The sequence below is a fragment of the Lithobates pipiens genome, unplaced genomic scaffold (assembly GCF_037356315.1).
Source record: "Lithobates pipiens isolate NorthernLeopardFrog02 unplaced genomic scaffold, aLitPip1_a1.2 Scaffold_23, whole genome shotgun sequence".
Lineage (NCBI taxonomy): Eukaryota > Metazoa > Chordata > Amphibia > Anura > Ranidae > Lithobates > Lithobates pipiens.
This window is the reverse complement of record NW_027507785.1, coordinates 173,512,918-173,540,272: the sequence shown is the minus strand read 5'-3', so window position 1 is coordinate 173,540,272 and position 27,355 is coordinate 173,512,918. Positions and strand designations below refer to the sequence as shown.

The 27,355-nt window shown below is 43.6% G+C and overlaps 1 protein-coding gene across 1 annotated transcript in view; it reads right to left on the bottom strand.

Annotated features, from left to right (window-relative positions):
• HSD17B7 (hydroxysteroid 17-beta dehydrogenase 7) overlaps positions 1-27,016 on the bottom strand; it is a 40,796-nt gene extending 13,780 nt beyond the window's left edge. The window contains exons 1-5 of the mRNA XM_077452623.1: positions 26,858-27,016; positions 14,651-14,854; positions 10,352-10,444; positions 5,119-5,233; positions 3,122-3,316 (exon numbers count right to left, since the gene is read on the bottom strand). Coding sequence (XP_077308749.1) covers positions 3,122-3,316; positions 5,119-5,233; positions 10,352-10,444; positions 14,651-14,854; positions 26,858-26,892 — 642 coding nt within the window. The 5' untranslated portion in view covers positions 26,893-27,016. The remainder of the gene's footprint in view (positions 1-3,121; positions 3,317-5,118; positions 5,234-10,351; positions 10,445-14,650; positions 14,855-26,857) is intronic.
• Positions 27,017-27,355: the final 339 nt, after the last annotated feature.

The following is a 27,355-nucleotide window of genomic DNA, read 5'->3' as shown; positions in this document are numbered from 1 at the left end:
AAAATTGTCTTTTTTTGTTTATAACACAAAAAATAAAACTGCAGAGGTGATCAAATACCACCACAAAAAAGCGGTGGCCGTTAGTGGTAAAGCGCTGCTCGTTTTAGCCGCTTTTCGGCCGCTAGCAAAAAAGGAGTTAAAAACTCCTGTGTTGCTGCACTTCCGAAGTGCTTTTCAGGCACTTTGGAAGCGCTGCCCATTCATTGCAATGGGCATGGGCATTTTGGAGCGCTGTATACAGTTATTCCAAATCGCCCCAAAGATACTGCTTGCAGGACTTTTCTGAACATCCCACAAGCACACCGCTCGGGTGTGAAAGCACTCATTGTAATGAATGGGAGGCAGTTTTCAGGGCTTTACAGGTGCTTTTTCTAGCACTAAAACGCCTGAAAACTGCCTCAGTGTGAAAGGGGTCTAATATATTAATGCCTATGATTGCCCACTCCATATAGTGGCCAAAATGTGGTATAGTGTTCTGAAATACCTCGGTGAGAAAACATACTGCATTTTGGCCTTTAGATGGAGATCAATTATGGAGATTAAAGTGAAAATAAATGATATCCTTATTGTCATACAATAGTCCACACACATTCACTACTTAATGTAATGTAATCTATTTTTCATTTTTAAAATCCTTTCTTATTGTGTTTTTCTGCTTCCCATTAACACTATGCAAAATTTTCCAGCTGGGAAGGTGACACTAAAATCAATAGTATCTATATATTACGTTTCAATATTTAGTGTGAATACCTTTTTTCTGATGCTTTATCTTGTGGTCTTATGACACAGATACTTGCTCTGCATCTTACTTAGAGATCAGTGGACGGAGGACGCACAAGTCCTGTGATGCAGGTGGCAGATGTCACTGCAGGAAGTTGGCTTTCTCCTCCTGTGGCCGCAGTGGGCTGATTGGCACTGTTGCGGTCACTTATGTATGAATATGTGTGTATACACAAAAACTGATTCTATGGATCAAACTGCTTCTGTGTTTGTATAATAAAATAACAGCTGGGGCCGCTGTGGGAGCTGCGGCATAACAATAATAAATGTGAGTAATGAGTGGCAGCTAGCAGAGGGGAGGAATCCTCCATCAATCATCATTGATGCCACCCCACATGATTGTTCATGTCAATTACACTGCAGATCCATCAGAGATAATGCATGGAGGATTCCTCTCCTCTGCTAGCTGTCATACATTACATTACAGAAGCTTGTGAGGAGCAGGTGAGAGATAGGAGAGGGAGGGAGCTAATGCTAGACAAACATTTGGAACCACTCCACAAGTTATGGAAAGAGTAGGCAGGGCAGCTTCAATAGGAGAAATGAGACACAGATGGAGCATGCGCACTAAGTGTGACAATGGAGGAGCCAGAAGAACGGCTGCAATAGAGTTGCCACTGGCAGGGAGAGAATGGATTAAAGCTGCAGGATCAACCAGGTATTTGCGAGAAACAAACTGAAGGATGATGAAAAGCTTCTGCACACAGGTATATTACAAGCTTTTAACCACTAGCCAACCAGCCGCCGTCATTATACAGTGGCAGGTCAGCATGATCCCATGAACTGTTGTAGCTATACATCGGTCCCTTTAAGTAGGATAGCATGTGCGTGCGCGCCCGATCGGCGGTTGCGATGACTGCCAGGCACAAGTGATCAGGGGCACAAGAGGCAGAACAGGGACGTTTGTGTGTAAACACACACATCCCAGTTCTGTAAAAGAGGGAGATTTTGAGTTCCTACGAGCTGGGAACCGCGATCTGTCATCTCGATAGTACAGCAAAAAGCAAAAAGCACAAAATATTGTGTTTTTTTCAAAATTGTCGCTTATAGCACACACAAAAAAGAAAAAAAATCACAGAGATGACCAAATACCACCAAAAGAAAGCTATATTTGTGGGAAATAAAAGGACAAATTTTGTTTGGGTACAGCGTCTCACAACCGCGCAATTGTCAGTTATTGACACTTTAGGAATACATACTGGAATCAAATTTTTTAAACCAGAGTTTAGTGTTACTTTAACCTACTACAGAAATTATGGTCAACACAATTTGTGCAGCTTGCATGAATGTGTGTGACTTTCATCCAACAAATGTATAAATAGCTGCCTATTTAATGATTATGTAGACACTGGAGACTAAACAATCATTGCAGACCCAATTTAAACAGCCCCCATAGCATTTCCTTTGTGGTGTGTGTCAGAGAAGCAGTAAAGATGGAAGTGTTTGTAAGTGTTTGTAAACTCCAGTCATGAAATCTGACCTGGGCACATATATCTGTAGTGATTGCTTATCTCTCTCTAAAGCGCTACCTTTCTGCTGCTCCATTCCTCTGTTATCAGCATGATAACTTCTGACAAGTTCTCTGACACAGGAGATAAAAGTAGCTGGATATTTGTGTTGGGAGGGGGGGGGGCTTAGAGATGGATAAGCAGAGAGGTTGTCTATTCACAGCATAGCTCTTCAAGTTTATTTGTTCCTCTGCCTATGTGGAGGGGGGGGGGGGGTCGTGCCTTTCCTCCAATCAGCTCTCAGACAGTGTATGTCAAGACTACCCTCCCACTGCTGCACAAGGACGAAATATTTGTAACACAATCAGCATTTTCTAAAGCGTCTAGAAAGCTGAAGACAGCAGATATCCATGTAAAACCTATGCAGGGGGATTTGTTTCATCCCTATGTATCATCTGAGGCTGTTCACTTCACTGGGTGTATGTGAGGGTTTACATCCACTTTAATGTAAGCCAAAATGTTGTTGATTTTGGCCTTGTATTGCGGCTCGGTGGCCTTTTGGGATATATAAGCACCAAGGTTCAAGAGCCCTGAATAATTAAATGTGACAGGCTCTCTTGTAAACAAAAAATCCCAGCGACTGATACTCACATTATGGGGTATCTCCGATCCAAATCATTCTAAACCGGTCATAACAATTTCAATTTCATAGCGCACATCAATTATTAACGGTTATAAACAGGTCTTTCACATGTCTCTTGTAATAAAAGAACAACTATAAATAACAATGCACATATAGCGATAATCCTAGCAAACTTGCATGCATGTATATACTTTTCCACCTTTTTACCCTGTAGAAGATGCTTGAGGAATGCTAGATTTAAATGACCTACCTTTTGGTTGTAGTTTTTATTTAAAGCAACACTCAATAAATCAGTAGCATATTTTGAAGAGCTGTAGGATTCTTTCCCTAGGCTGTGCTGATAGTCACTGAAGGAGAAGGCAGATTTTCTTGCATTGCTAGACGAAGTCCAGATAAGCTGGGAAGGATGGTCTGTGTGACATAGCAGAGACTCAAGTTCTTTAATCTAAAACAGACATATAAATTATTACAATATTTATTTACATTTACACTTACCAGATTTGGTGCATTGGCAGTAATTTTGAACAGCACCCCAGCGCACTAACCTAACTTACCCCTGATGCACACGAATTGTAGTGCACCAAAACACACTGTAGTGCACTATTTATTGTGTGTTGTGGTGTGCTGCGACATAAAAAAATAAATGTAAAAAAATCCTACATGTCCATTATTGTCTGTTCTGGTAAGTTAAAGTGGTTGTAAAGTCACTAATCACAAATCCTGAAATCCTGTTACAGCAAGATATACTGTGCAGTGTATGTGTATTTTAAAAATTATGCAGCAAAATACCTTATTTTACAGTGTTGCTGTGCGGTCACGTGACCTCCCTGCGCTCTACTTCCTGATCTGAGGGCTACAGCGTGAAGGGCTGAGTTTCTCTTCTAATGTCAGCCAGGAAGAGAAGAGGAGAGTTGGCAGGAGGTCGTGTGAGCACACAGCGGCTCTCTGAAATAAGGTATTTAGCAGCATACTTTTTAAAAGACAGGCACTGCACAGTATATCTTGCTGCAACAGAGGAGGTTCTTAGGATTTGTAATTTTGCAGCCACAACGGAATAGTGGCAGGAGGGGCGAAAGGACATGGTTCACACACAGACTACCGAGCTGACAGGCAGGGAGGGAGGGGGAGAGACTGCAGGATGATAGAGGCATGCAAAGTGGCCAAGGTATCATGGATCAACAGTCATGATTACTATGGTCAGCACACGGAGGACACAGGAACAGGCGGAATCAGCCAGGTATTTTTTTACAGCATAGAGAGGGACAAATGACACTGCACAAGCACTATGCTGTATATCCTGCTTTAAACGAACAGGATTTAGGACTACAACCACTTTAATGCAATGCACCAAAATGAAAAAGTGTAAATAGGACATACATTATTAAAACATATTTAGAACATGAATAGTCCAAGTTTATAAATCCTTTCTTTCGGGTCAAGTGAATAAACATCCTTTAACCTTTTACTACTTGGAACAACACTACATTTGGATATCAAAATTACATATCAATAAATTATTTTGTATAGTAACCCATCAGCTTCTAACTCCAGCTTGTTCAATTAAAGTGACGTTAAACCTTTATTTAAAAAAAAAAAAAACTTAAATAGCAAACATGTTATACTTACCTGCTTTGTGCAATGGTTGTGCACAGAGCAGCAGCCCCAATCCTCTTCTTCTGGGGTCCCCTGCTGGGGCTCCAGGCTCCTCATGTTTGGCAAGTGCTCCCATATGGGGGCACCCATGTGGGCTCGCTCCCTAGCCACTCTTTCTGTGTCTATTGACACACAGTGGGCGACTTGGCAGGAGCCCTCTGCACGATCGGCACAGCATTTGATGGACAGCAGCGGGAGCTTATCAATCTGCCCAGGTAGGAGGGAGACAGCAGCAAGAGCCACTGCTCTTGTGCACATGCCTGGATCGGATTGGGCTCAGGCAAGAATAAGGGGGGCTGGGGGGATTCTGCAGGTTTTTTACCTTAATATATAGATTTAAGGTGAAAAACCGTAAGGCTTTAGAATCACTTTAAGCATCGACAATTAAACCTAGCAGCTGATTGGTTACTATGCTCAGTTGCAACAGATTCTGTGTGCACCAGTTTAGTAAATTTTTGCTAATGAATGTTACTTCTTTAGGTGATATGGAAAAATAAACTTATTTTGCAAAGTGAATCTGCATCTACAAAGCACAGAAAAATAATTGTTAAGTGGCTGACTGTGTTTTAATTGCCCAAAAAAACAGTCTGTTACCAGTATAAAATGCCCAAACACATTGGTCTCGAAAACTTCCTGTAAACCATCCTCTGTCACCCTGTCCTCCTGGGTCAGAAGACCTTCTCCTGTTGCAAACATACTGATGACATTCCTGCAACAAAAACATATACTGTTAAAAGGCCACAGAAATCCGCCTTATATGACCCAATTGACATACTAAGCAACAAATGATAAATAAGAATGGCTAACATAAAACTTACTCTACACTCTGGTTGAAAAAATGATTCTTATACGGGGTCCACAGAGCAGTTTCCACCAAATCTTCGACTTGCCTACTGACATGGTGGGGGGTGGACCAAATATAAACCACAAATATTGTAGCTGATATTTCCATTTTGAGGGACACTAAGGCACTCTAAAAATAAAGCGATCAAGCACGCGGAGGTGCTTCTTCTATAGAACTGGGCCTCCCTAAAAAAAAGGAAGGTGAGGCCATGGTTTATTTTTTTAATACAGAGCCCAAAAAAAGAAAAAAAAAAAAAGAACAAGTGTACTTTACCAAAAATTCAGTTAAATCTACTTACAGGGTACTTCTCTTTAACCACTTGCCGACCAGCTGCCGTATCCCACGAATCGCCGTAGGTGTATGTTGGCACCTTTAAGGGAGATAATTGGCACGTGGCTGGCAGTTGCGATGACCGTTGGCCACCTGCGATCGTGGGCACGAGAGCCAGAACAGGGATGTGTGTGTGTAAACACACAAATCCACATTCTGACAGGAGAGGAAAGACAGATTGTCTGTTCCTAGTAATTAGGAACAGCTATAAGTCTCCTCCAGTGAGTCCCATCCCCCCCACAGTTAGAACGAGGGAACACATTTAACCGCTTGATCGCCCCCTAGTGTTAACCCCTTCCCTGCCAGTGACATTTATACAGTAATCGGTGCATTTTTATAGCACTGATCTCTGTATAAATGTCAATGGTCCCAAAAAAAGTGTCAAAAGTGTCCGATCTGTCTGCCACAATGTCGCAATCCCGCTAAAAATCGCTGATCGCTGGCATTACTAGTAAAAAAATAAAGACTAATCAAAATGGCAGAAATTTATCCCCTATTTTGTAGACACTATAACTTTTTCACAAACCAATCAATAGACACTTATTACGATTTTAATAGACACTTTTAATAGACACAGTTACAATTTTTTTTTTAACAAAAGTATGTAGAAGAATATATATCGGCCTAAACTGATAAATACAGTTGTTTTTTTTACATTTAAAAAAAAATGTATTATAGCAAAAAAAATTTAAATATTGTCGCTCCATTTGTGGAAAAAAAAGGACGTCAATTTTGTTTGAGTACAGCATGGCATGACTGCACAATTGTCAGTTAAAGCAGCTCAGTGCTGTATCGCAAAAAATGGCCTGGTCATTAAGGGGGCAAATCTTCTGGTCTATAAGTGGTTAACTTTGCAACTACATTTACGGTAATTTAACATTTTCAACTGTCTTTAGACTGCTCTCCCGACTATATATCAATGTTTATTAACACTGGCCAGCTTCAACTGAGGCAGGGAGGCTGAGAAACTGGTGACGTTTGTACAGCAGGGAGCTAAGCTGCTGCTAATCTGCTGGGGATGTGTGTGAATGGAGATGGTTTGCTGTCGGGGATCTAAATTGTTGGAAATGTGTGTACAGCGTTGATATGCCACTGGTTATACTTCCAGAGCTACTGATCTTGTGTCATATCTAGAAATTCTTTGGCACTGCATGCGCTGTCACAGAAGGGGCTAACACGCCCAAAACAATTGTTGGGAAAAGGTGGATGTAGTACAAATGTGTAAGTGCATAATGAAGTTAAAATCACTATAAACTATGGCTGCTTGCTGATTCCACTAATGCCGCGTACACACGATCAAACAAGCGGGTGGAAAAGTCCGGCAAACTCAAGTCCGCTGGACAATCCCCCCGTGTGTAGCCTCCGGCATACTTTTTTGACCCGAAAGTACGGCGGACTTAGAAAGTAGTTTTGCACTCCAATCTTCCCGCCGGACTCGCATTTCCGCGGACAATCCGGCCGTGTGTGTGCTAGTCCGCCGTACTTTTGAAATGAGCGGACTTTTCCCGCCCGGAGAAAAGTCCGCTCATTTCGAGCTGGTCTAGAGGTAGGCGGGGCCCGCGAAGGAGACGTCGCTGGCCCCGCCGCCTGGTATGGACTTAAAGGGGGAACCCCAACGCCGAAAAAAATCGGCGTGGGGGTTCCCCCAGGTCCACATCAGACCCTTGTCCAAGCACGCTACCCGGCCGGCCAGGAAAGGGGGGGACGAGCGAGCGCCCCTCCCCCCTCCTGAGCGTTACCAGGCCGCGTGCCCTCAACATGGGGGGTGCCTTGGGGAAGGGGGGGCCGCGCGGCCCCCCACCCCAAAGCACCTTGTCCCCATGTTGATGAGGACAAGGGCCTCTTCCCGACAACCCTTGTCGTTGGTTGTCGGGGTCTACGGGCGAGGGGCTTATCGGAATCCGGGAGCCCCCTTTAATAAGGGGGCCCCCGGATACCGGCACCCCACCCTACAATGTACCCCTACCCATTCACCTGAAAAATAAAGTACAAAAAAAAAACACAACACACAAGATAAAATAGTTTATTGCACAGCTCCGGGGGTCTTCCGTCTTCGGGGGTCTTCTCGCTGGACTCCTCTGCTATCTTCTTCTAGCGCTTTTGCTAGCGGAGGAGCCCGGCTTTCTTCCTCGCCGCCGGCCTCTTCTTCCGACTTCGGGGGTCTTGTCCCCCTCTTCGGTTCTTCTGCCGGGCCACCGCGCCTTCTTCTAGCTCTTTTACAGGCGGTGGCCCGGTCTTCTGTCGCCGCTGCCGCTTTCTGTCCTTCTATTCTCTTCTTCTTCAGATGTTGCCTCGCCGAGTCCTCTGCTCACAATGACGGGGACAGGGCACGCGGCGACTTATATAGGGACATCGCCGGATGATGTCCCCGCCTATTATGATGTCACAGTCCCAGCATCCTCTTGGACTGTGACATCATAATAGGCGGGGACATCATCCGGCGATGTCCCTATATAAGTCGCCGCGTGCCTTGTCCCTGTCATTGTGAGCGGAGGACTCGGCGAGGCAACATCTGAAGAAGAAGAAGAAGAGAACAGAAGAACAGAAGGACAGAAAGCGGCGGCGACAGCGGCAACAGAAGACCGGGCCACCGCGTGTAAAAGAGCTAGAAGAAGGCGCGGTGGCCCGGCAGAAGAATCGAAGAGGGGGACAAGACCCCCGAAGTCGGAAGAAGAGGCCGGCGGCGAGGAAGAAAGCCGGGCTCCTCCGCTAGCAAAAGAGCTAGAAGAAGATAGCGGAGGATTCCGGCGAGAAGACCCCCGAAGATGGAAGACCCCCGGAGCTGTGCAATAAACTATTTTATCTTGTGTGTTGTTGTTTTTTTTGTACTTTATTTTACAGATGAATGGGTAGGGGTACATTGTACCCCATACTCATTCACATAGGGTGGGGGGCCGGTATCCGGGGGCCCCCTTATTATTCCGATAAGCCCCTCGCCCGCAGACCCCGACAACCAACGGCCAGGGTTGTCGGGAAGAGGCCCTTGTCCTCATCAACATGGGGACAAGGTGCTTTGAGGTGGGGGGGCCGCGCGGCCCCCCCTTCCCCAAGGCACCCCCCATGTTGAGGGCACACGGCCTGGTACGGCTCAGGAGGGGGGGGGGGGCGCTCGTTCGCCCCCCCCTTTCTTGGCCGGCCGGGTAGCGTGCTCGGACAAGGGTCTGATGTGGACCTGGGGGGACCCCCACGCCGATTTTTTTCGGCGTTGGGGTTCCCCTTTAAGTCCATACCAGGCGGCGGGGCCAGCGACGTCTCCTTCGCGGGCCCCGCCTACCTGGAGACGCACTCGAAATGAGCGGACTTTCCTCCGCGTGCGTGGGCGAGTCCGTTCATTTCAAAAGTAGGGCGGATAGTACGGCGGACTTAGTCCGCCGTATTAGTCCGCTGAAAAAGTGCCGTGTGTGGGCAAGTAGCCCGTTCGGAAAGTCCGACGGACAGTCTGGCGGGAAGTCCGCCAGACTAAGTCTGTCAGATAGACGGCTACGTGTGTATGCGGCATAAGAGGGTTTGCATGTTCTAGTTTAGGAGGATAACAGAGGGTGGAAAGGAACCTTGACCCAAATTATTTGCAGAGAAAATCTGATAGAGAAAGGGAAAGTATACTTATCCTGTAAATTAGGGTTGCACTGATACTGGTGCGGATACTAAGCATTTGCACAAATACTTGCACTTGTGCAAATGCTCCAATACCTACAACTGATACCTTTGGGCCCAAAAAGGGGGGAATTGGCTTTGGGGGAATGGGATCAAATCGCACTGCAAAGAATCTCATGCGATATAAATAGGAATGCGGTGTGATTCCTGTCCAAATCACATGCGTTTTCCCCCGCAGCTCCTGTGAGAACCCAGATTTGTCATAGTGACTTCAGCCTGGGTTCACACAGGAGCAGTGCTGAAAACTGCATGCGATTCAAAACAGTAATCGCACCTATTTTTTCAAGGTTGAAGAATGCACATATTCAGTATTTGGTAGCATTGTGTTTATTATTTAATGTGTATATAGAGAAGTAGAGGCATAGCCCACTTTTAAGTACACAATGGGGTTTATTTACTAAAGCTGGAAAGTGCAAAATTAGGTTCACTTCTGCATAGAAACCAATGAGCTTCTAACCCCAGCTTGTTCAATTAAACTTTGGTAATAAAACCTGGAAGCTCATTGGTTTCTATTTTAGAAATGAGCCTGATTTTGCACCTTCTAGCTTTAGTAAATAAAGCCCATTGCGTACTTAAAAATGGGGTATACCTGTAAAACTGAAAGCTGCATTAAAAAGCAGGTAAATGCAGCAGGGGCTGCAGGAACAGAATACAGAAAAGCAATGAGGCTACAGTCACGTGAAAATACCCTTACCTTATTACAGGCATACCTCACTTTTAAGTACACAATGGATATTATTTACTAAAGCTGGAAAGTGCAAAATCAGGCTCACTTCTGCATAGAAACCAATGAGCTTCTAACCCCAGCTCGTTCAATTAAGCTTTGGTTATAAAATCTGGAAGCTCATTGGTTTCTTTCAGAAGTGAGCCTGATTTTGCACTTCTCAGCTTTAGTAAATAAACCCCATTGTGTACTTAAAAGTGGGGTATGCCTGTATACATTTTTCATGCATTTCTTTATGACCTTTCGATTTGGACATAAGCATACTATTACTTTACCTAGAGAAGAGACCTTTGATGAAAGCTTCGAGACTTATCCGTGGATTAGGCATTATTCCAGCATTGAGATATAAGTAGTCTATATGTTGATATCTGACAAAAAAACAAACACAACTTTGTAAACTCAAAATGAAATATACAAGCACTGACATAATGTTAAAATGAGTTTTGTAGAGATCGCTCATTTGTATGTGATAACCCTGTGTAAGAGTCCATCACTACTATGTGGTTTAGGTGTGTTTTACTGCTCCTAAAGCACAAGGATAGTTCTGTCCCATTTCTATCAGCGGTACAGTTCTCACCTATGGCTTTTCCTGTCTGCAAGTAAGCTGATGCAAGACGGATTTTTTTTTAAGACTCTAGGAAATGTACTTTTTTTTAAAATGATGAATAGCGCTATTCACAAGTTTTATGTGCGATCATATACATAAAGAAAATAACGTTCACTTCCCTCTAAAAAAAAACGTAGCTTAACATGCCACCATAATCCTCTTATAACTGATTTGAGAGAGACGAGGGCCAGCAACTTTACTTTAATACTAACAGTATGAGATTGGTGTCTGAAATTCAACAGTAATTCTTGGGGTCCAGTTGGGGACTGCAGATTTGTTCCACCTTTCTTCTTCTATTTCCTGTAGCAATAATTTATAAGTCTTTTTTTTTTCTTCTTGATAAAAGCAAAATGCAGGTAAATAATAACAAAATCATTTTAAAAGACATCCTGCAAATGAAGATCAAGGATACTTACCTCCCTAGGGGGCTGGTGATTCAGATTTTTTCTTTTTTGAATAGCTATAGTGCTCGAAGAATCAACTGCATTTACATACTACCAAGTTCGTGGAACGTCTGGTCTGGTCGCATATTGAGGTTCCATCTACCAGCTACTTTGTCCCCATGACACTTCCGTGCACCTACCCCCATTATGGTGCAAGGAGGATATTTATGGGGACTTTTAACTGCTTCTGTGCACCCTGCCTCTTCAGGTGGGTTAGCCCTTTTTTACAAATTCAAAAAGGGAACTCTAATTGCTGGGCATGGAGGAAGAATAAAGTGCTGCAGGTACCATCTAACAATATAATCGGGTATCTTGTGATATTAATAGTTAGTGGTAGTACACCAGATGCTCAAATAAACCTGTGTAAAGTTGTGCAATATATTTAGCATCTGATAAAGGGCTAACCCTGTACACGTTTGGACCTGCGATGAAATAACTGGGATAATCCAGGAACAGCTGTGATGTACTCCCATCATTTCATTATTCTGATTCAACTAATCTAAGTATTGATGCATGCACTCCTGTTTCCAGTACAGGGGGTCCCCGGGTTACAAACAAGATAGGGACTGTAGGTTTGTTCTTAAGTTGAATCTGTTTGTAAGTCGGAACAGGTACATTTTTTAAGTGTAGCTCCAGCCAAAAAATCTATTTTTAAGCTTTTCGGATAACATAGGGAAGGGTTATCACCCCTGTAACATTTGTTTAGCAGTCTGTGCCCCTGTACAGAAGATTTCACCTCACTTTCTGTCCCAATGAGAATTGGATTTTGAAAATTTTGGGCTGTTAGGCAAAGAAGGATTGGTGATAAAGCATCAGTGGAGACACCTTTTCCCATATTAACTCTTACAGGAGAGAATTTCACTTACTAGAGGTAGATTTCCTCTTACTTCCTGTTATCTACCTCTGTTTGTAAGCAGGAGTTGCTTGTAAGTCGGATGTTTGTAAGTAGGGGGCCCCCTGTACTCTGTAATTCCATGGCAGAGACATGTCTCCAACAGACAAAAAGAAGGATGGGACAGAGAAGTACACAAAAAAAAGTAAACCTGTATTGAAAGAAATCTGTCAGCCACCACTGCTGACCTCTTTCTGAAAATGCTGTTTATCTGGCTGTCTCGGTCTTCAAAATCTTTCTCTCCTTTGTTAAAGTGATTGTTAACATAAAAAAAAAAAATGAAAAAAAATGGTCCTGTTCCCTTAAAGCATGTTATACAGCACAGTGCTATCACCTAAAAAAAAAAAAGGCTGATCCTGCCTGGCTATACCCTCCCCTGTAAACTGACCACGGTTTATCATGGCTGCTGAGCCTTGACACTGTGGTCAGTCTACAATACCGCCATCTTCCACAGCCCTACTCTGTCCTGCTCTGTCCTCTCCTCCGTTCTCTACCCCCTCCCTGCCCGTCTGCTCGTGTGAGTGCCCGCCCCCTTCCCTACTGCTGCTCTCATAACTACTATAAAATCCCCCCCTCTGTAATATAACAATATGTGTTTCTGTGCCTGTTATGTAAAAAATATACCAAACCTTACCTATATAAAAGTGGCTCCTGGCACTCATGTGACTCTTTGGCTCTCTCTCTTCCCCTCCACCCCGGCTGATGTCATCGGGAGTGCTTGGCCCTGCCCTGTCAGCCAGGCAAAGGAGAGAACAGAGGAGCCACGTGGGCACCGGGAGATGCTCTGATATAGGAACAGATCAGCATATTTTTTATATAACACAGGCACAGGGACACATATTGTTATGTAACAGAGGAGATGGGAGGTTTTTATAGTAGTGGCATAACAACCACTATAAGCTTCATATCTGGAGGTTACAAGGGATGTCACTTGATTTTATCATAAACATGTGTGGGGGGTCAACAGTTAGTAACTCTGTTGTTTGCCCTGCAGTGCTCAGTATGCTGCTGCTCCATTGTGTGATTGTAAAGCTGGATACAAACTATACAATTTTCTGTAAATTTTTCCCTTCAGATTTACCAAAACCATATAATATGAGGTCAAACCTTAAGCGTTTCAATTTGTATGCAATCAGGCAGGCCCTTGCACTACATGGTTTTGGTAAATCTAAAGGAAATCAGACAACAAAAGTTGTACAGTGTATGGGGTAAAAGACTGCCAGCATATTTTGTACCAAGTACAGCATACTCTTTCACTGAAGTGGAGACCCTGAACCTGGTCATGCTGACTAGCATGGGTGCCTGGATCAACAGATTAACAGAAAATAATTACTAATCTACTGACAAGTATGAAAATAGCTCTCCCGAGTAATATCTATCCCCTTAAACAGTAAACAGAGATTAAAATGTCATTACAAAAGAACCTTCATCTTGCGTTTATCACACAACCATTTCATACAGCCATATGCTTACAATTTTAAAGGATCAGCGACAGCCACTAATAGTGGAGTGCAAGTCAGGTTGGATCCTGCCCTTAAAACATGTTGTACAGCACCGTGCTTGTGTGGTGTAATTTGGCCCCCTGTATCACCTGAAATTCCCTGGCTGATCCTGCCTAGCAATGTCCTCCCCTCTGTAAACTGGCCACGGTATATCATGGCTGCTGAGTCCTGACACTGTGGTCAGCTTATGTACCTCCATCATCCACAGCTCTACTCTCTACTCTCCTGTGACCTCCTCCCCCCTCCCTGCCTATCAGCTCCATCCACTCCACAATACTCTACTCCTGCTGCTATCATATCTATAGTATAAGCATGCCATCCCCTCTGTTATAAAAAGCTATGTGTCCCTGTGTTGTATAAAAAATTATGCAGATTATACCTTATATCAGAGCGTCTCCCAACGCTCACGTGACTCCTTGGCTCTCTCTCCTCCCCAGCGGCAGTGCTCGGCCCCACCAGCTATAGCTGTCAGCTGGGCAGAGGAGAGAGCCGAGGAGTCACAAGACATTCTGATATAAGGTATAATCGGCATCTTTTTTATACAGCACAACCATAGGGATACATAGAGCTATATAACAGAGGGGGTGGCATGCTTATACAATAGTGGGTTAACATACACTTTAAAAAGGAGCTTCACCCAAAAGAAGTTCCAATTTAGGTCCTCCTCCCCTCCTCTACCATTTGGCAGGTAATTTTTTTTCGGTGGTGGGAGGCAGTGGGTTAAGCATGTAACTAATTTTGACAGGTACCCGCTCCCACTTCTGCTCAAATCACCTAGGTGATCCGAACAGAGGTTCACCTCTCCCCCTCCCCACATTCTTCTGGGACATGTCACAGGTCTCAGAGGACTGTGGGACAATTCACAAAGTACATAGGCAGCACAGCTGACTGCCCACAGTTAAGATGTCAGTGTTGGGCACCCGAAGGCTAGTGAAGAACTAGCCCTGTTGAAGACGTTGCTGGATCCCTGGACAGGTAAGTGTCCTACTATTAAAAGTTAGCAGCTACAGGATTGGTAGCTACTGACTTTTCTTTTTTTTTTTTCTCAGGGAGACCCGCTTTAACGATTATGCACACAGTTGTTGTTTTTTTTACCAAACACAAAACACATTCATAATAAAGTTACTTGCCTTTCTCTCAGTGTTTTTGCTCCTTGTACCACAGACTTAAGTTTGCCTACATCAACTTGCAGGATGCTTACATCAGCTGATGGATGGGATGACAGCAGTGCGGAACGTGCCGCCTCAGCCCTCTGCATATTTCTGCACGCCAAGCATAAGCGAATCTGATCATCTTGAGAGAGGAGCCTCTCACAAAGAGCCAAACCAATACCACTGCAAAAGAACAATGGAACAGTTAAAGTGTATCTAAATCCAAGAACAAAAATGTATAGTATTGCAACTTACCGGTCCTTAGATGTGATGGCTGCATTCATTTTTTAATTTCACAATTTTTTTCCTTCATTTTAACCTGAAAATCCTGCCATTAGGGGAGAAGTATGGCCAAAGCTCTTGTGGCTATACTTCTTCTATGGTGCAGTTCGATCTGCGCTCCTGTGACCCGTTTTCAGCCGACAGCAAGCTAAAGCCTACAGTCAGCTGATGTCACTCAGCTGATCCAGGCTGAGGAAAGATCCTGACTTTACATTTGGGATCCACCCATATGCCTGGACCGGCAGCTGTCTCAGCCATGCAATGAGCCACTAGGAGACTAAGGCAGCTAGCCCTGCCCCCCTCAGCTTGGTGCGCCAGTGAGCACTGGAGGGTCAGAGCAGAGAGTCCCTGGCTTTCTCCTCACTAAAGACTGAGAACTGAGCGATCAGCGTTCCTTGATCGCACAGTTCTCGGTCTTACAGGCGACAGGATACAGCTGTAGCTGGGATCGGTACTGCATCCACCTAGATGAGTATATTTGTTTATTTTTTTTATAACTATACTTCAGTTTTAACATACTTCTTATTCTAAGGTGACATCCATACTGAGCAAAGTTGTCACCTTAGGAATGGAAACGTGTTAGGACTACATATTACCTTTGTCTCTTCTCCACAAAAGAGGGAGGTATTTTGTAGTCCAAAGAAGTAGGAAGAAACAATGCTAACTGATAATATCCTGTGCTCTCTACCTCTGGACTGGTATCAGCTCACAAAATTTCAGGCTGAATGGACATTTTTTGTACTCTTCAAACAGATATGATCAAGAACATTCATTTATATAATAAGCAGACCAAAAGGGAGCAAGTAAGAAAAATATATTGTTAGAGTTTACATACAGTTTAGGAAATACAAACACCTGATTTATTGTTTATCTCTAGGCTTATAAGAAAATGCAAAAAAAAATTGTGAATTAGCCATAAAAACAAAATTCCAAGCAAATGTCTACACAGGCAATTAAAATACTGTTTAACCCATCAAATATTTATAATTCTGTTCAATCACTGTTGTTTTAACACCCTCATTGCAACGAGTAGCAAGAAAGGCGACACTAATATTTCCTGTTGCAGTTTTATAGTGTCTTCTAGCACAGGGCTCGATAAAACCCGGGCGCCAGGTCGCATTTGCGACTAGATTTAGCGACCTGGTGCCTGGGGCAGCAAAGCCGGGGGTATCCTGTCACCGTCGACCCCCCCGGCGTGATCGCTTCGGGCCGCGGCGCCGGCGGCCGGTAATTAAGCCCCCGGCTTTGAGGCCTTCTGCGATCCTATGGTTCCTTCTGGAATCTGGCGCCCTCTTGTGGTGGCCGTTGGAATGACAACCAGCAATGCTAATGAGGCTGGTAGGCAGGGGAAGCTCATCTCCTTGCCTTTACTTAGAACTCCTAAACATGATATATATTTTTTATTCTAACACCCTAGAGAATAAAATGGTGGTCGTTCTAATACTGTCTGTCACACCGTATTTGCACAGCGGACTTACAAGCGCGCTTTTTTGGGGATTAATAATTTATTTAATAAAAAAATAAGACAACAGTAAAGTTAGCCCAACTTTTTTTTTATATTGTGAAAGATAATGTTACGCTGAGTAAATCGATACCCAACATGTCACGCTTCAAAATTTCGCCCGCTCATGGAATGGCGACAAACTTTTACCCTTTAAAATCTCCATAGGCGTCATTTAAAAAATTCTACAGGTTGAACGTTTTAAGTTACAGAGGAGGTCATGGGCTAGAATTATTGCTCTCACTCTTCCGATCGCAGCGATACCTCACATGTGTGGTTTGAACACTGCTTTCATATGCGTTCGCTTCTGCACGCAAGCTTGGCGGGACAGGGCGCGTTTAAAATTATTATTTATTTTTTCTTATTTTAACTTTTATTTTTTTCACTGTTCTTTTTAAAAAAAAAATGTGTGTCACTTTTATGCCTATTACAAGAAATGTAAAAATCCCTTGTAATAGAAAAAAAAGCATGACAGGTCCTCTTATATATGAGATCCGGGGTCAGAGAGACCTCACATCTCATATTTACACTAAAATGCAATTTAAAAAAAATTTGTCATTTGAAAAAAAATAAAATAAATAAAATGTCCCTCTAAGAGCTATGGGCAATGACTTGGAGACAGGTGGGGGGCTGGGCGCTATCTTCCCCTCACTCGTTTCCATGTCAGGCCAGGGACAGGTCCAGATCGCCGTCACGGATCTGGCTCCTAACTTTTTTAGCTGGCTCCTAGATTCCAAGCAAATTTGTCAACCCCTGTTCTAGCATGGTCCCACCAGTGCTCCCCTCTGGAACCCTGCCCAATGTATACACATATGTACATAAACCCCTATATCACATCACATATCAGGCATCCTCCCAGGTGGAAAAATTATTTTAGGGCCATTGTTTAAAGTGATATTAATTCCTTAGTTTGTTTAAGCATTTTTAGCAGTTGATTTATTCACTTACAGAGTATGCAGCTTCTTTAGATTTATTCCTTCCCTATATCCCTGTATAAGCTGGTACCATGACCACTGCCCCAGGTTCCATGTATCAGGGGTGCTCTTTTCTCTTGTAGCATCCTGTGGAGCCACCCTTGCATGCAGGGACTAGAGTTGTGCCTCCCTACACTTAGCTTCTCCAAGCTAAGAGACTGGCTCCAGATTGCACTGTCCACTGTTGAAGTGATTGTAAAATCATTTTTTTCCCCTATAAAAATAACAAACATGTCATACTTACTGCTCTGTTGCAGTGGATTTGCACAGAGCAGCCCAGACCCTCCTCTTCTCGGGTCCCTCTTCGGCTCTCTTGGCCCCTCCCTCCTGTCGAATGCCCCCACAGCAAGCAGCTTGCTGTGGGGCACCCAAGCTGAGACACAGCTCCCTGTGTCCATTCAGAAATGAAGCCCTGCCCTGACCCCATCCCTCGCTCCTCTGATTGGCTAGCTGACTTTGACTGACAGCAGTGGGAGACAATGGCGCCGCTGCTGTGTCACAACCAATCAGGAAGGAGAATCTGGATGGCTGACACACTTGTGGACATCACTGGACAGAGAGGGACCTCAGGTAAGTATCAGGGGGGCTGCTGCACACAGAAGGCTTTTTATCTTAATGCCTTTACAACCCCTTTAACTCTTTCCTGTGAAGACCACAAAACTGCATTGAGAGATCAAGAGCCAGCAGCAAAAATGATAAAAAGTGGGGGAAAACTGCTCTAAACCTAAACAATACAACAGCTGCTAACACTCAAAACAAAGTCCAAACAAAATACCAAAAAATAGTGTAGTGCTAAAATCTGTGCACTCTGTGATAGTGTAAAACCAAAGAGTGATAATTACAGAAAAATTAAGAGGGGTAACAAAATATCACCCCTAGTGAGTGAACACCTACAATCTTTAAATGTGCATACATAGACACATAAATATTAAGAAATAGTGATTGAAACAATGTCACATTGTCCTGTAAAAAGATAGTATTAAAACAATAATGTTGAAACAATATAGCAATGTCCAATAAGTGATCAAATCGTAAAGTCCAAAGGAGAATAAATATCTGAGGTTGCTTATATGACATCCACAAGATCTAGATGGATCTAAAAGCTTCACAGATGATATTCAAATGAAGAGATCAGACTCTTACCAGATTTGTTGGACACATCAACCCTACGGTGGTGTGTCATGCGAGCTTACAGCGCTTAACCTTCTGCGCTTAAGGGGACCGAACCAGACCGGATCCAAGCAATGAAGCTAGAAAAAGACCTTGTAATTGACCTAGTGATGCAATGAGCTTACATCGAAGCACCATCAATCCGAATTTCAATCACAGTGGGATGGCTCAGCAAGAATCCAAATGAGTAAAGAAAAAATACAAAAAGGAAAACGAAAAACACTCCGATAGTGCAGGTCAAAAAAATATTTTAAAATTTATTCACATCTTGTATGAACAACAGATGCGACGATAAAATGTGATCACTAGAAACATAAGAACAGCAATGTGGAAGGCACAAGATACACAGGCCCGAAGCATTTCGACTCGATGAGTCTTCAACTGAGATATGCCCCAGTTGAAGACCCATCGAGTCGAAGGGACCCATTGAGTCGAAGGGAAACAAAGAGGAAGTAAACCTATTAGGGTTTACTTCCTCTTAAATTGAGGAAAAGGACCTCCAAGGTAGTATTCTCAGGAATACTACCGGTAAATTGAGCCACACCAGAAAGGCAGAGGGAGATTAGGGAATTAAATAAGTGGCAGAAAGCTGGTGTAGTACGGAGGGGTTTGGGTTATAGGAGGACTGGGCCAAATTCTCAGTCGATAACTGATACTATAGAAGGGACGGACTGCACCTAAATCAGGAGGGTGCAGATCAGCTGGGAATGAAGATAGTTAAAGCCAAAAAGTTAGAGGGGTTTTTAAACAAGGTGATGAGGGGGAGGGTCCAGAGGTAGAGATAGTCAGCGCAGACCATATTCCAAAGGGAAGTATTGGGGGCATTAGTGGTAGGTTGACCACAGCACATAAACCCAAGGTAAGTATAGTAGCAAGTCCTAGTTGCAATCTCAGCACACTCAATAAGAGGATAATATGCGACCGGTCTAAACTACGTGGCATGTTCACCAATGCCAAGAGCCTGGTGGACAAGATGGGTGAACTAGAGATAATGTTGTACGAGGAGGATTTGGATTTTGTGGGAATTTCAGAGATCTGGTTCAACAGCTCTCATGATTGGCTGGCAAACATTCAAGGGTATACCCTTTATCGCAAGGATAGAGAGGGTAACAAAAGGGGTGGGGTATGCCTATATAGCAATAATAATGTACAAGTGAATGTGAGAGATGAGATCACTAAGGAAGCTAGGGAGGAGGTGGAATCCTTATGGGTAGCGCTCCAAAGGGATGAAGCTAAGGGGAAAATAATACTGGGAGTATGCTATAGGCCCCCTAACCTGAGGGAGGAACGGGAGACGGATCTCCTATCATTCCATAATTTGAATTAGCAACAAGGATGGGAAGTGTTATTATAACGGAGGATTTTACCTATCCAGACATAGACTGGGCAGAGGGAACCGCTCATTCATCTAAGGCTCGCCAGTTTCTAAATGTCTTGCAGGACAATTTTATGGGTCAGATGGTAGACGCACCAACTAGAAATAAAGCGTTACTGGATCTACTGATTACCAACAATACAGACCTGATTACGGATGTGGAAATACGGGGCAATTTAGGTAACGGCGATGACAGGTCAATTGGCTTCAGTATAAATCACACAAATAGGAAACATAAGGGGAATACAAAGACACTGAATTTCAAAATAGCCAACTTTCCTAAACTACAAGCCTTGCTAGAAGGCATAAATTGGGATAAAATCTTAGGAACAAAGAACACGGAGGAGAGATGGGTTTGCTTTAAGAGCATATTAAATAAGAGCATTAGCCAATGCATACCATTGGGTAATAAATTTAAAAAAGCGAACAAAAATCCTGGATGACTTAAATCCAAAGTAAAAATGCATATAAAAGCAGAAAAGGCCTTCAAAAAATAAAGAATGCAACAAGAAATGTAAGGGTGCAATAAGGATGGCTAAGATAGAACATGAAAGACACATAGCGGAGGAGAGCAAAAAAAAAATCCCAAGAAATTCTTTAAGTATGTAAACAGTAAAAAAGGGAGGACAGACCATATTGCCCCATAAAGAATGAGGAAGGACATCTGGTTAAAAAAGGATGGGGTGATGGTGAAGGTATTGAATTTATTCATCTCCTCAGTCTTCACGAGGGAATCAGGGGGCTTCAGTAACCAAAACTGCAGTGTTTATCCCCATGACATATCACAGGAAGCACCTCCATGGTTAAAAGAGGACAGAATTACAGTTAAACTTAGGAAACTTAACATTACTAAATCACCGGGACCAGATGGCTTGCATTTGAAGGTACTTAAGGAACTCAGTCAAGTAATTGCCAGACCATTTTTCCTAATTTTTACTGACAGTCTACTGACTGGAATGGTACCAGCTGATTGGAGAAAAGCCAATGTAGCACCAATATTTAAAAAAGGCCCAAAATACATCCCTGGGAATTACAGACCAGTTAGCCTAATATCAATAGTATGTAAACTCTTGGAGGGGATGATAAGGGACCATATACAAGATTTTAGTAATGAGAATGGTATCATCAGCAGTAATCAGCGTGGATTCATGAAGAATTGTTCTTGCCAAACCTATCTATTAACCTTCTATGAGGTGAGTTGCCATCTAGATAAAGGAAGGCCCATAGACGTGGTGTATTTGGACTTTGCAAAAGTTCCCTATAAACGTTTACTGTACAAAATAAGGTCCATTGGCATGGACCATAGGGGGAGTATATGGATTGAAAACTGGCTACAAGGGCATGTTCAGAGGATGGTGATAAATGGGGAGTACTCGGAATGGTCAGGGGTGGGTAGTGGGGTCCCCCAGGGTTCTGTGCTGGGGCCAATCCTATTTAATTTGTTCATAAACGACCTGGAGGATGGGGTAAACAGTTCAATCTCTGTATTTGCGGATGATACTAAGCTAAGCAGGGCAATAACTTCTCCGCAGGATGTGGAAACCTTTCAAAAAGATCTGAACAAATTAATGGGGTGGCTACATGGCAAATGAGGTTCAATGTAGAAAAAATGTAAAATAATGCATTTGGTGGCAAAAATATGAATGTATTCTATACACTGGGGTGAGAACCTCTGGGGGAATCTAGGATGGAAAAGGACCTGGCAATGCCAAGCTGCTGCTAATAAAGCAAACAGAATATTGGCATGCATTAAAAAGGGGATCAATTCCAAAGATAAAATGATAATTCTCCTGCTTACAAGACTCTGGTCCGGCCGCACCTGGAGTATGCTGTCCAGTTCTGGGCACCAGTCCTCAGGAAGGATGTACTGGAAATGGAGTACAAAGAAGGGCAACATAGCTAATAAAGGGTCTGGAGGATATTAGTTATGAGGAAAGGTTGTGAGCACTGAACTTATTCTCTCTGGCTTGAGACACTTGAGAATGGGATATGATTTCAATATACAAATACCATACTGGTAACCCCACAATAGGGATAAAACTTTTTGGCAGAAAGGAGTTTAACAAGACTTGTGGCCACTCATTAAAATTAGAAGAAAAGAGGTTTAACCTTAAACTACGTAGAGGGCTCTTTACTGTAAGAGCGGCAAGGATGTGGAATTCCCTTCCACAGTCGGTGGTCTCAGCGGGGGGGCATTGATAGTTTCAAGAAACTATTAGATAAGCACCTGAATGACACAACATACAGGGCTATACAATGTAATAGTGACATATAATCACACACATGGGTTGGACTTGAAGGACTTGTGTCTTTTTCCAACCTCACCTACTATGTAACTATGCAACTATGCGACCTGCAGCGGATGTCAGTGTTAACTTAAAGGGTAAGTTCACCTTTACAGAAAAATCTGTAATGTGAACTTACACTGGACCCCCTCCCCATCCCCCCTGGCTCCGCTCACCTGGAGTCCGGGGATAACCTACTCTGACACATCAGATAGCTCCTTTACTGGTCTGGGGATTAGAAATCCCCTCTGGTTAGTCTCCTAAATGTACCTCGTAAAGGTGCGTATAGGAGGCATTCTAATTGGTCGGTGCCATTTCAAATCCCCAGACCGGTAAGGTGGCTATCCAATGTGTCAGAACAGGCAATTGCAGGACTCCAGGTCAGCGGGACAGTAGCACCATGTAATCAGGTTGTTGTGCATTTCTTTAAAGTAGCACATGCAGATCTTTTGGTGTCCTCATTCAAATGAATGGGCAGAAACCACACTGCAACCTGATTTCATGTGAATCACACAGGAAAACAGTTAACCACTTAAGCCCTGGACCATTTGGCTGGCCAAAGACCAGAGCACTTTTTGCGATTCGGCACTGCATTGCCATAAAACTGACAATTGCACGGTCGTGTGACGTGGCTCCCAAACAAAATTAATGTCCTTTATTCCCTATAAATAGAGCTTTCTTTTAGTGGTATTTGATCACCTCTGCATTTATTTTTTGCGCTATAAACAAAAATAGAGCGACAATTTTGAAAAAAAAAACGCATTATTTTTTACTTTTTGCGATAATAAATATCCCCAAAAAATATATAAAAAACATTTTTTTTCCTCAGTTTAGGCTGATATGTATTCTTCTACATATTTTTGGTAAAAAAATAAAAATAAAATCACAATAAGCCTTAATTGATTGTTTTGTACAAAAGTTATAGCGTTTACAAAATAGGGGATAGTTTTATGGCATTTTTCATTATTATTATTATTTTTTTTTACTAGTAATGGCGGCGATCAGTGATTTTTATCAGGACTGCGACATTATGATGGACACATTGGACACTTTTGGCGCGATTTTGGGACCATTCACATTTATACAACGATCAGTGCAATTAAAAATGCATTGATTACTGTGTAAATGTGACTGGCAGTGAATGGGTTAACCACTAGGGGGCGCTGTAGGGGTTAAGTGTGTCCTAACTGTGGGGGGAGGGGCTGTGCGTGACACGACACTGCGATCAGTGTCAGTGTCATGAGGCAGAACGGGGCAATGCTTGTTTACATCAGTATTTTCCCTGTCTTCCTTTCCGTGAGACGATCGTGGGAGCCGCGATCATGTTCATGGAGTTCCCGGGGGGTGGGCACGCACCTGCAATCCGCCACTTAGGCTGGGTTCACACTGCTGCGGGGGGAGATCCGGATGTGATTCGCACTGCAAATCACATCCGATCTCCGTAGCGATGCGAGTTCAGCCATACAGATAGCATGGCTGAATTCGCATCGCTCCCGCAGCAAACTCGCACGGGACCCTTTTTTTGGTCCGCAACAGAATCGGATCGCATGGGGGTTCACACCATGCGATCCGATTCCTGTGCGAGTCGGCAGATCGCACTGCGATATGCGGACGGATCTGGGGGTGTCATTAACATACCATTGACACTCCCAGCCGTCCGCATAGGGCAGTGTGAACTGCCGGCGGGAGTAATGCGATGCGGGAAAACGCTGCGGATTCGCGGCGTTCCCGCATCGCAGCGGTGTGAACCCGGCCTTAAAGCGCAAGGTACAGGTATGTTAATCTGCCTGAACGTGCCCTTCTGCTGCAGTATATCACCGTGAAACGGTCGGGAAGCGGTTAATGTAAATACAAAATATCTTTATTAAAAAATAAAAAAAACACATAAATAAATACTGTTCTTTTACAACGTTGTCTTTTTCTATTGGTGGAAGAAGGATATTTATATATATGTGTGTGATTATTTACACTATTTTCTTTCAGTATTTGACATTTATAAAGATATTTTGTATTTACAAGTATAACTAACTGAAAAACTTTTTTTTAAATTATGGATTGGTTGGAGAGGTATTAAAACACCCATTCATTTTTTTTTTTTTTTTTTTTTTTTTGCTGTCTGTGTCCCCGTTAAATTCCCCCTCTCTATTAGTCCTGTTTACCATTCTCATTGAAAGTGAAAGAAAAAAAGAAAATCCCAAATGTTGGGCTGTCCCCAGAACAGTAATAGAGAGGACATTTTCCAATGGGGACACTAGTTCTGGTAACCTGGGGGACTCCAAGAGATTCTCTTAATTTGCAGGGATTTCCTCTCACTTCCTGTTTTGGCTATGGGACAGGAAATGAAAGTAAATCTCCCCAATGAGACACAGATGGAAAAAAAAAAAACCTGATGGGGTTCTAACCCTCTATTACTTTATCCAACAGGAAAAATAACGTTTTGCCTTTAGCTACACTTTCAAGCAGCCTTTCTCAACCCTTTTCAACACAGAGGAACCCTTGAAATAACTTTCCAGTCTCAGAAACCCCTGCTAAAAATGATGGTCAGTGGGAAGAATGCTCCCTACACTTGTGGTCACTGGGATGAATTACCCCCCTTATAGATAGCTAAAAAGATGAATAATATCAGTGGGAACGTGTCAGTGGGAGGATATCTCTAAAAATAATTGTGAAAAAGTAAAGTATCCCCACTACATATGGCAGATGTTCTAACAAGTGATTGGACCATTGCCAAATGCATGTACACTGTGTTATGTTTGGAGTGATTGGGAGGTGTTTTGCAGCAAATGATGTATATGATTGTTTATACACAAAAAAGTCTCTGAAAATCTGAGGAAATTACAAGAAAAAATAGATTTTACTACATGTAATGGGGTGGATTTACTAAAGGCACAGCGACTGTGCACTCTGCAAGGGAAGTTGCTCCAGAGCTTAGTAAATGAGGGGGAGATCTGCTGACTTCCACCATCCAATCATGTGCAAGCAAAAATGCTGCTTTTTTTTCCTTGCATGTGATTGGGTATTCTTTGTAACGTGAAGCTTTACCTCATTTACTAAGCTCTGGTGCAACTGGAGCAGTCACTGCATGAATGTGCAATTGCCAGTTAACCACTTGCCTGCTGGGCACGTTTACCCCCTTCCTGGCCAAGCCAATTTTCAGCTTTCAGCGTTGTCACATTTTGAATGACAATTGCGCTTTCATGCAACGCTGTACCCATATGAAATTGCTACCATTTATTTCACACCAATAGTACTTTCTTTTGGTGGTGATTAATCACCACTGGGTTTTTTATTTTTTTGCTAAATAAATGAAAATAGACCAAAAATGTAAAAAAAAAAAAAAAAAAAAATAGTTTTTCATAGTTTGTTATAACATTTTGTAAACGGGTAATTTTTCTCCTTCACTGATGGGCACTGATGAGGCAGCACTGATGGACACTGATGAGGCGGCACTGATGGGCACTGGTAGGCAGCACTGATAGGTGACACTAATGAGAAGGCACCGATTGGCAGCACTGATTGGCAGCATTGGTGGGCACTGATTGGCAGCACTGGTGGGCACTGATTGACATCACTGGCAGGCACTAATTGGCATCACTGGTAGGCACTGATTGTCAGCACTGGTGGGCACTGATTGGCATCACTGGCAGGCACTGACTGGCCACATTGGTGGGCACTGATTGGCAGCACGGGTGGGCACTGATTGGCCACATTGGTGGGTACTGATTGGCAGCCCTGGTGGGCACTGATTGGCCACATTGGTGGGCACTGATTGGCAGTATTGATGGGCACTGTTGGGACTGCACTGATAATCAGGACACTTATGCTCAGTGCCCTGATTATTAGTGTAGGTGTCCCTTTTACAACAGCCGGTTATCAGCTCTCTTCTTCTCACACTGTCAGGGTGAAGAAAGGAATGCTGATAACCAGCTTGTGTTTACATTGTGATCACCTGTCATTGAGCACTGCTGATCACATAGAAAAGGACCACTGTGATTGGCTCTTTACCTCAATCTGTGATCAGCCATGTCATAAGGACACAGCGTTCACAGAGCGCACCGACCGCGATCGCAGGAGGGTGCTGTGTGACTGGATGACCGCGCTGTACCTGTCATTTGGCTATAGTGTGGTCAGCAAGTGATTAAAGTGGCACAGTGCTGAATAGCAAAAAATAGCCTGGTCATGAAGGGGGCAAAATCTTGTGGAGCTGAAGTAAATATTGCAATAATCCACTAATGTGTAAACATACACTATACTCTCCTGTATAGGCTCATCACACACATCCCAATCTGACCATACAACCTCTGTACAATCATCCTTAGATCTGCCAGAACTCTGGACTATGAGGACCTACTAGACTAGTCAATGTGTGCCAGGCTGAGCCCTCACTACATACACGATGGTGGATGGGAAGGAGACTGTGTCCTGTGATGACAGCTCCATCTGATAGGCACAGCAAAGTCCAGCCCGAGTCACACAGTCAGGGGTCTTCTATAAGAACAGCCCACTGATCCCCTTGTAATGTGATATTAATCAACTCCATCGCTTCTATCGTGACATCACAAAGAACACCCACCGCTCCCATCTGCATGCAGCACGTACCTGTTGGCTCCGGTGACTACAACAACCTTCCTCATCGCGGTGACAACACGTTCCCCACTGTCACATACAAATATGACTTGTAAGCCCACCTTTGTGACTAAGGGAGGGACTATGGGCGGGATCACCCGTACGAGAAGCGCCTCATCCAATCCCTGGCTGGGTCCCTCCCATTTCACAAGAGGCTCTTCCTTTACGATGAATGAGATCGCGAAAGCCTCTGCTTCAGTGGGCGTGACCGGTGCTGCACGCCAGCGCGTTTATGAGGAGAGAATCGCACGATGGGCGTGGTTTAGTATGGTAATCGGATGTGGGAGGATTCTGTGGGTGAAGGCGGGAGAGCTGTGGCTTTACAGTTGCCTACTGCCTTATTTGTAGTCGCAGAAAATGTGGGCGTGGTTTGTGTTGTATGTCGTAAGGTGAACTATGGAAGGCGGCTAGTTATATGCTGTAATACCCTCTCCTCCACAAGGGGCAGAGCTCTGTGTGAGGGGACTTACA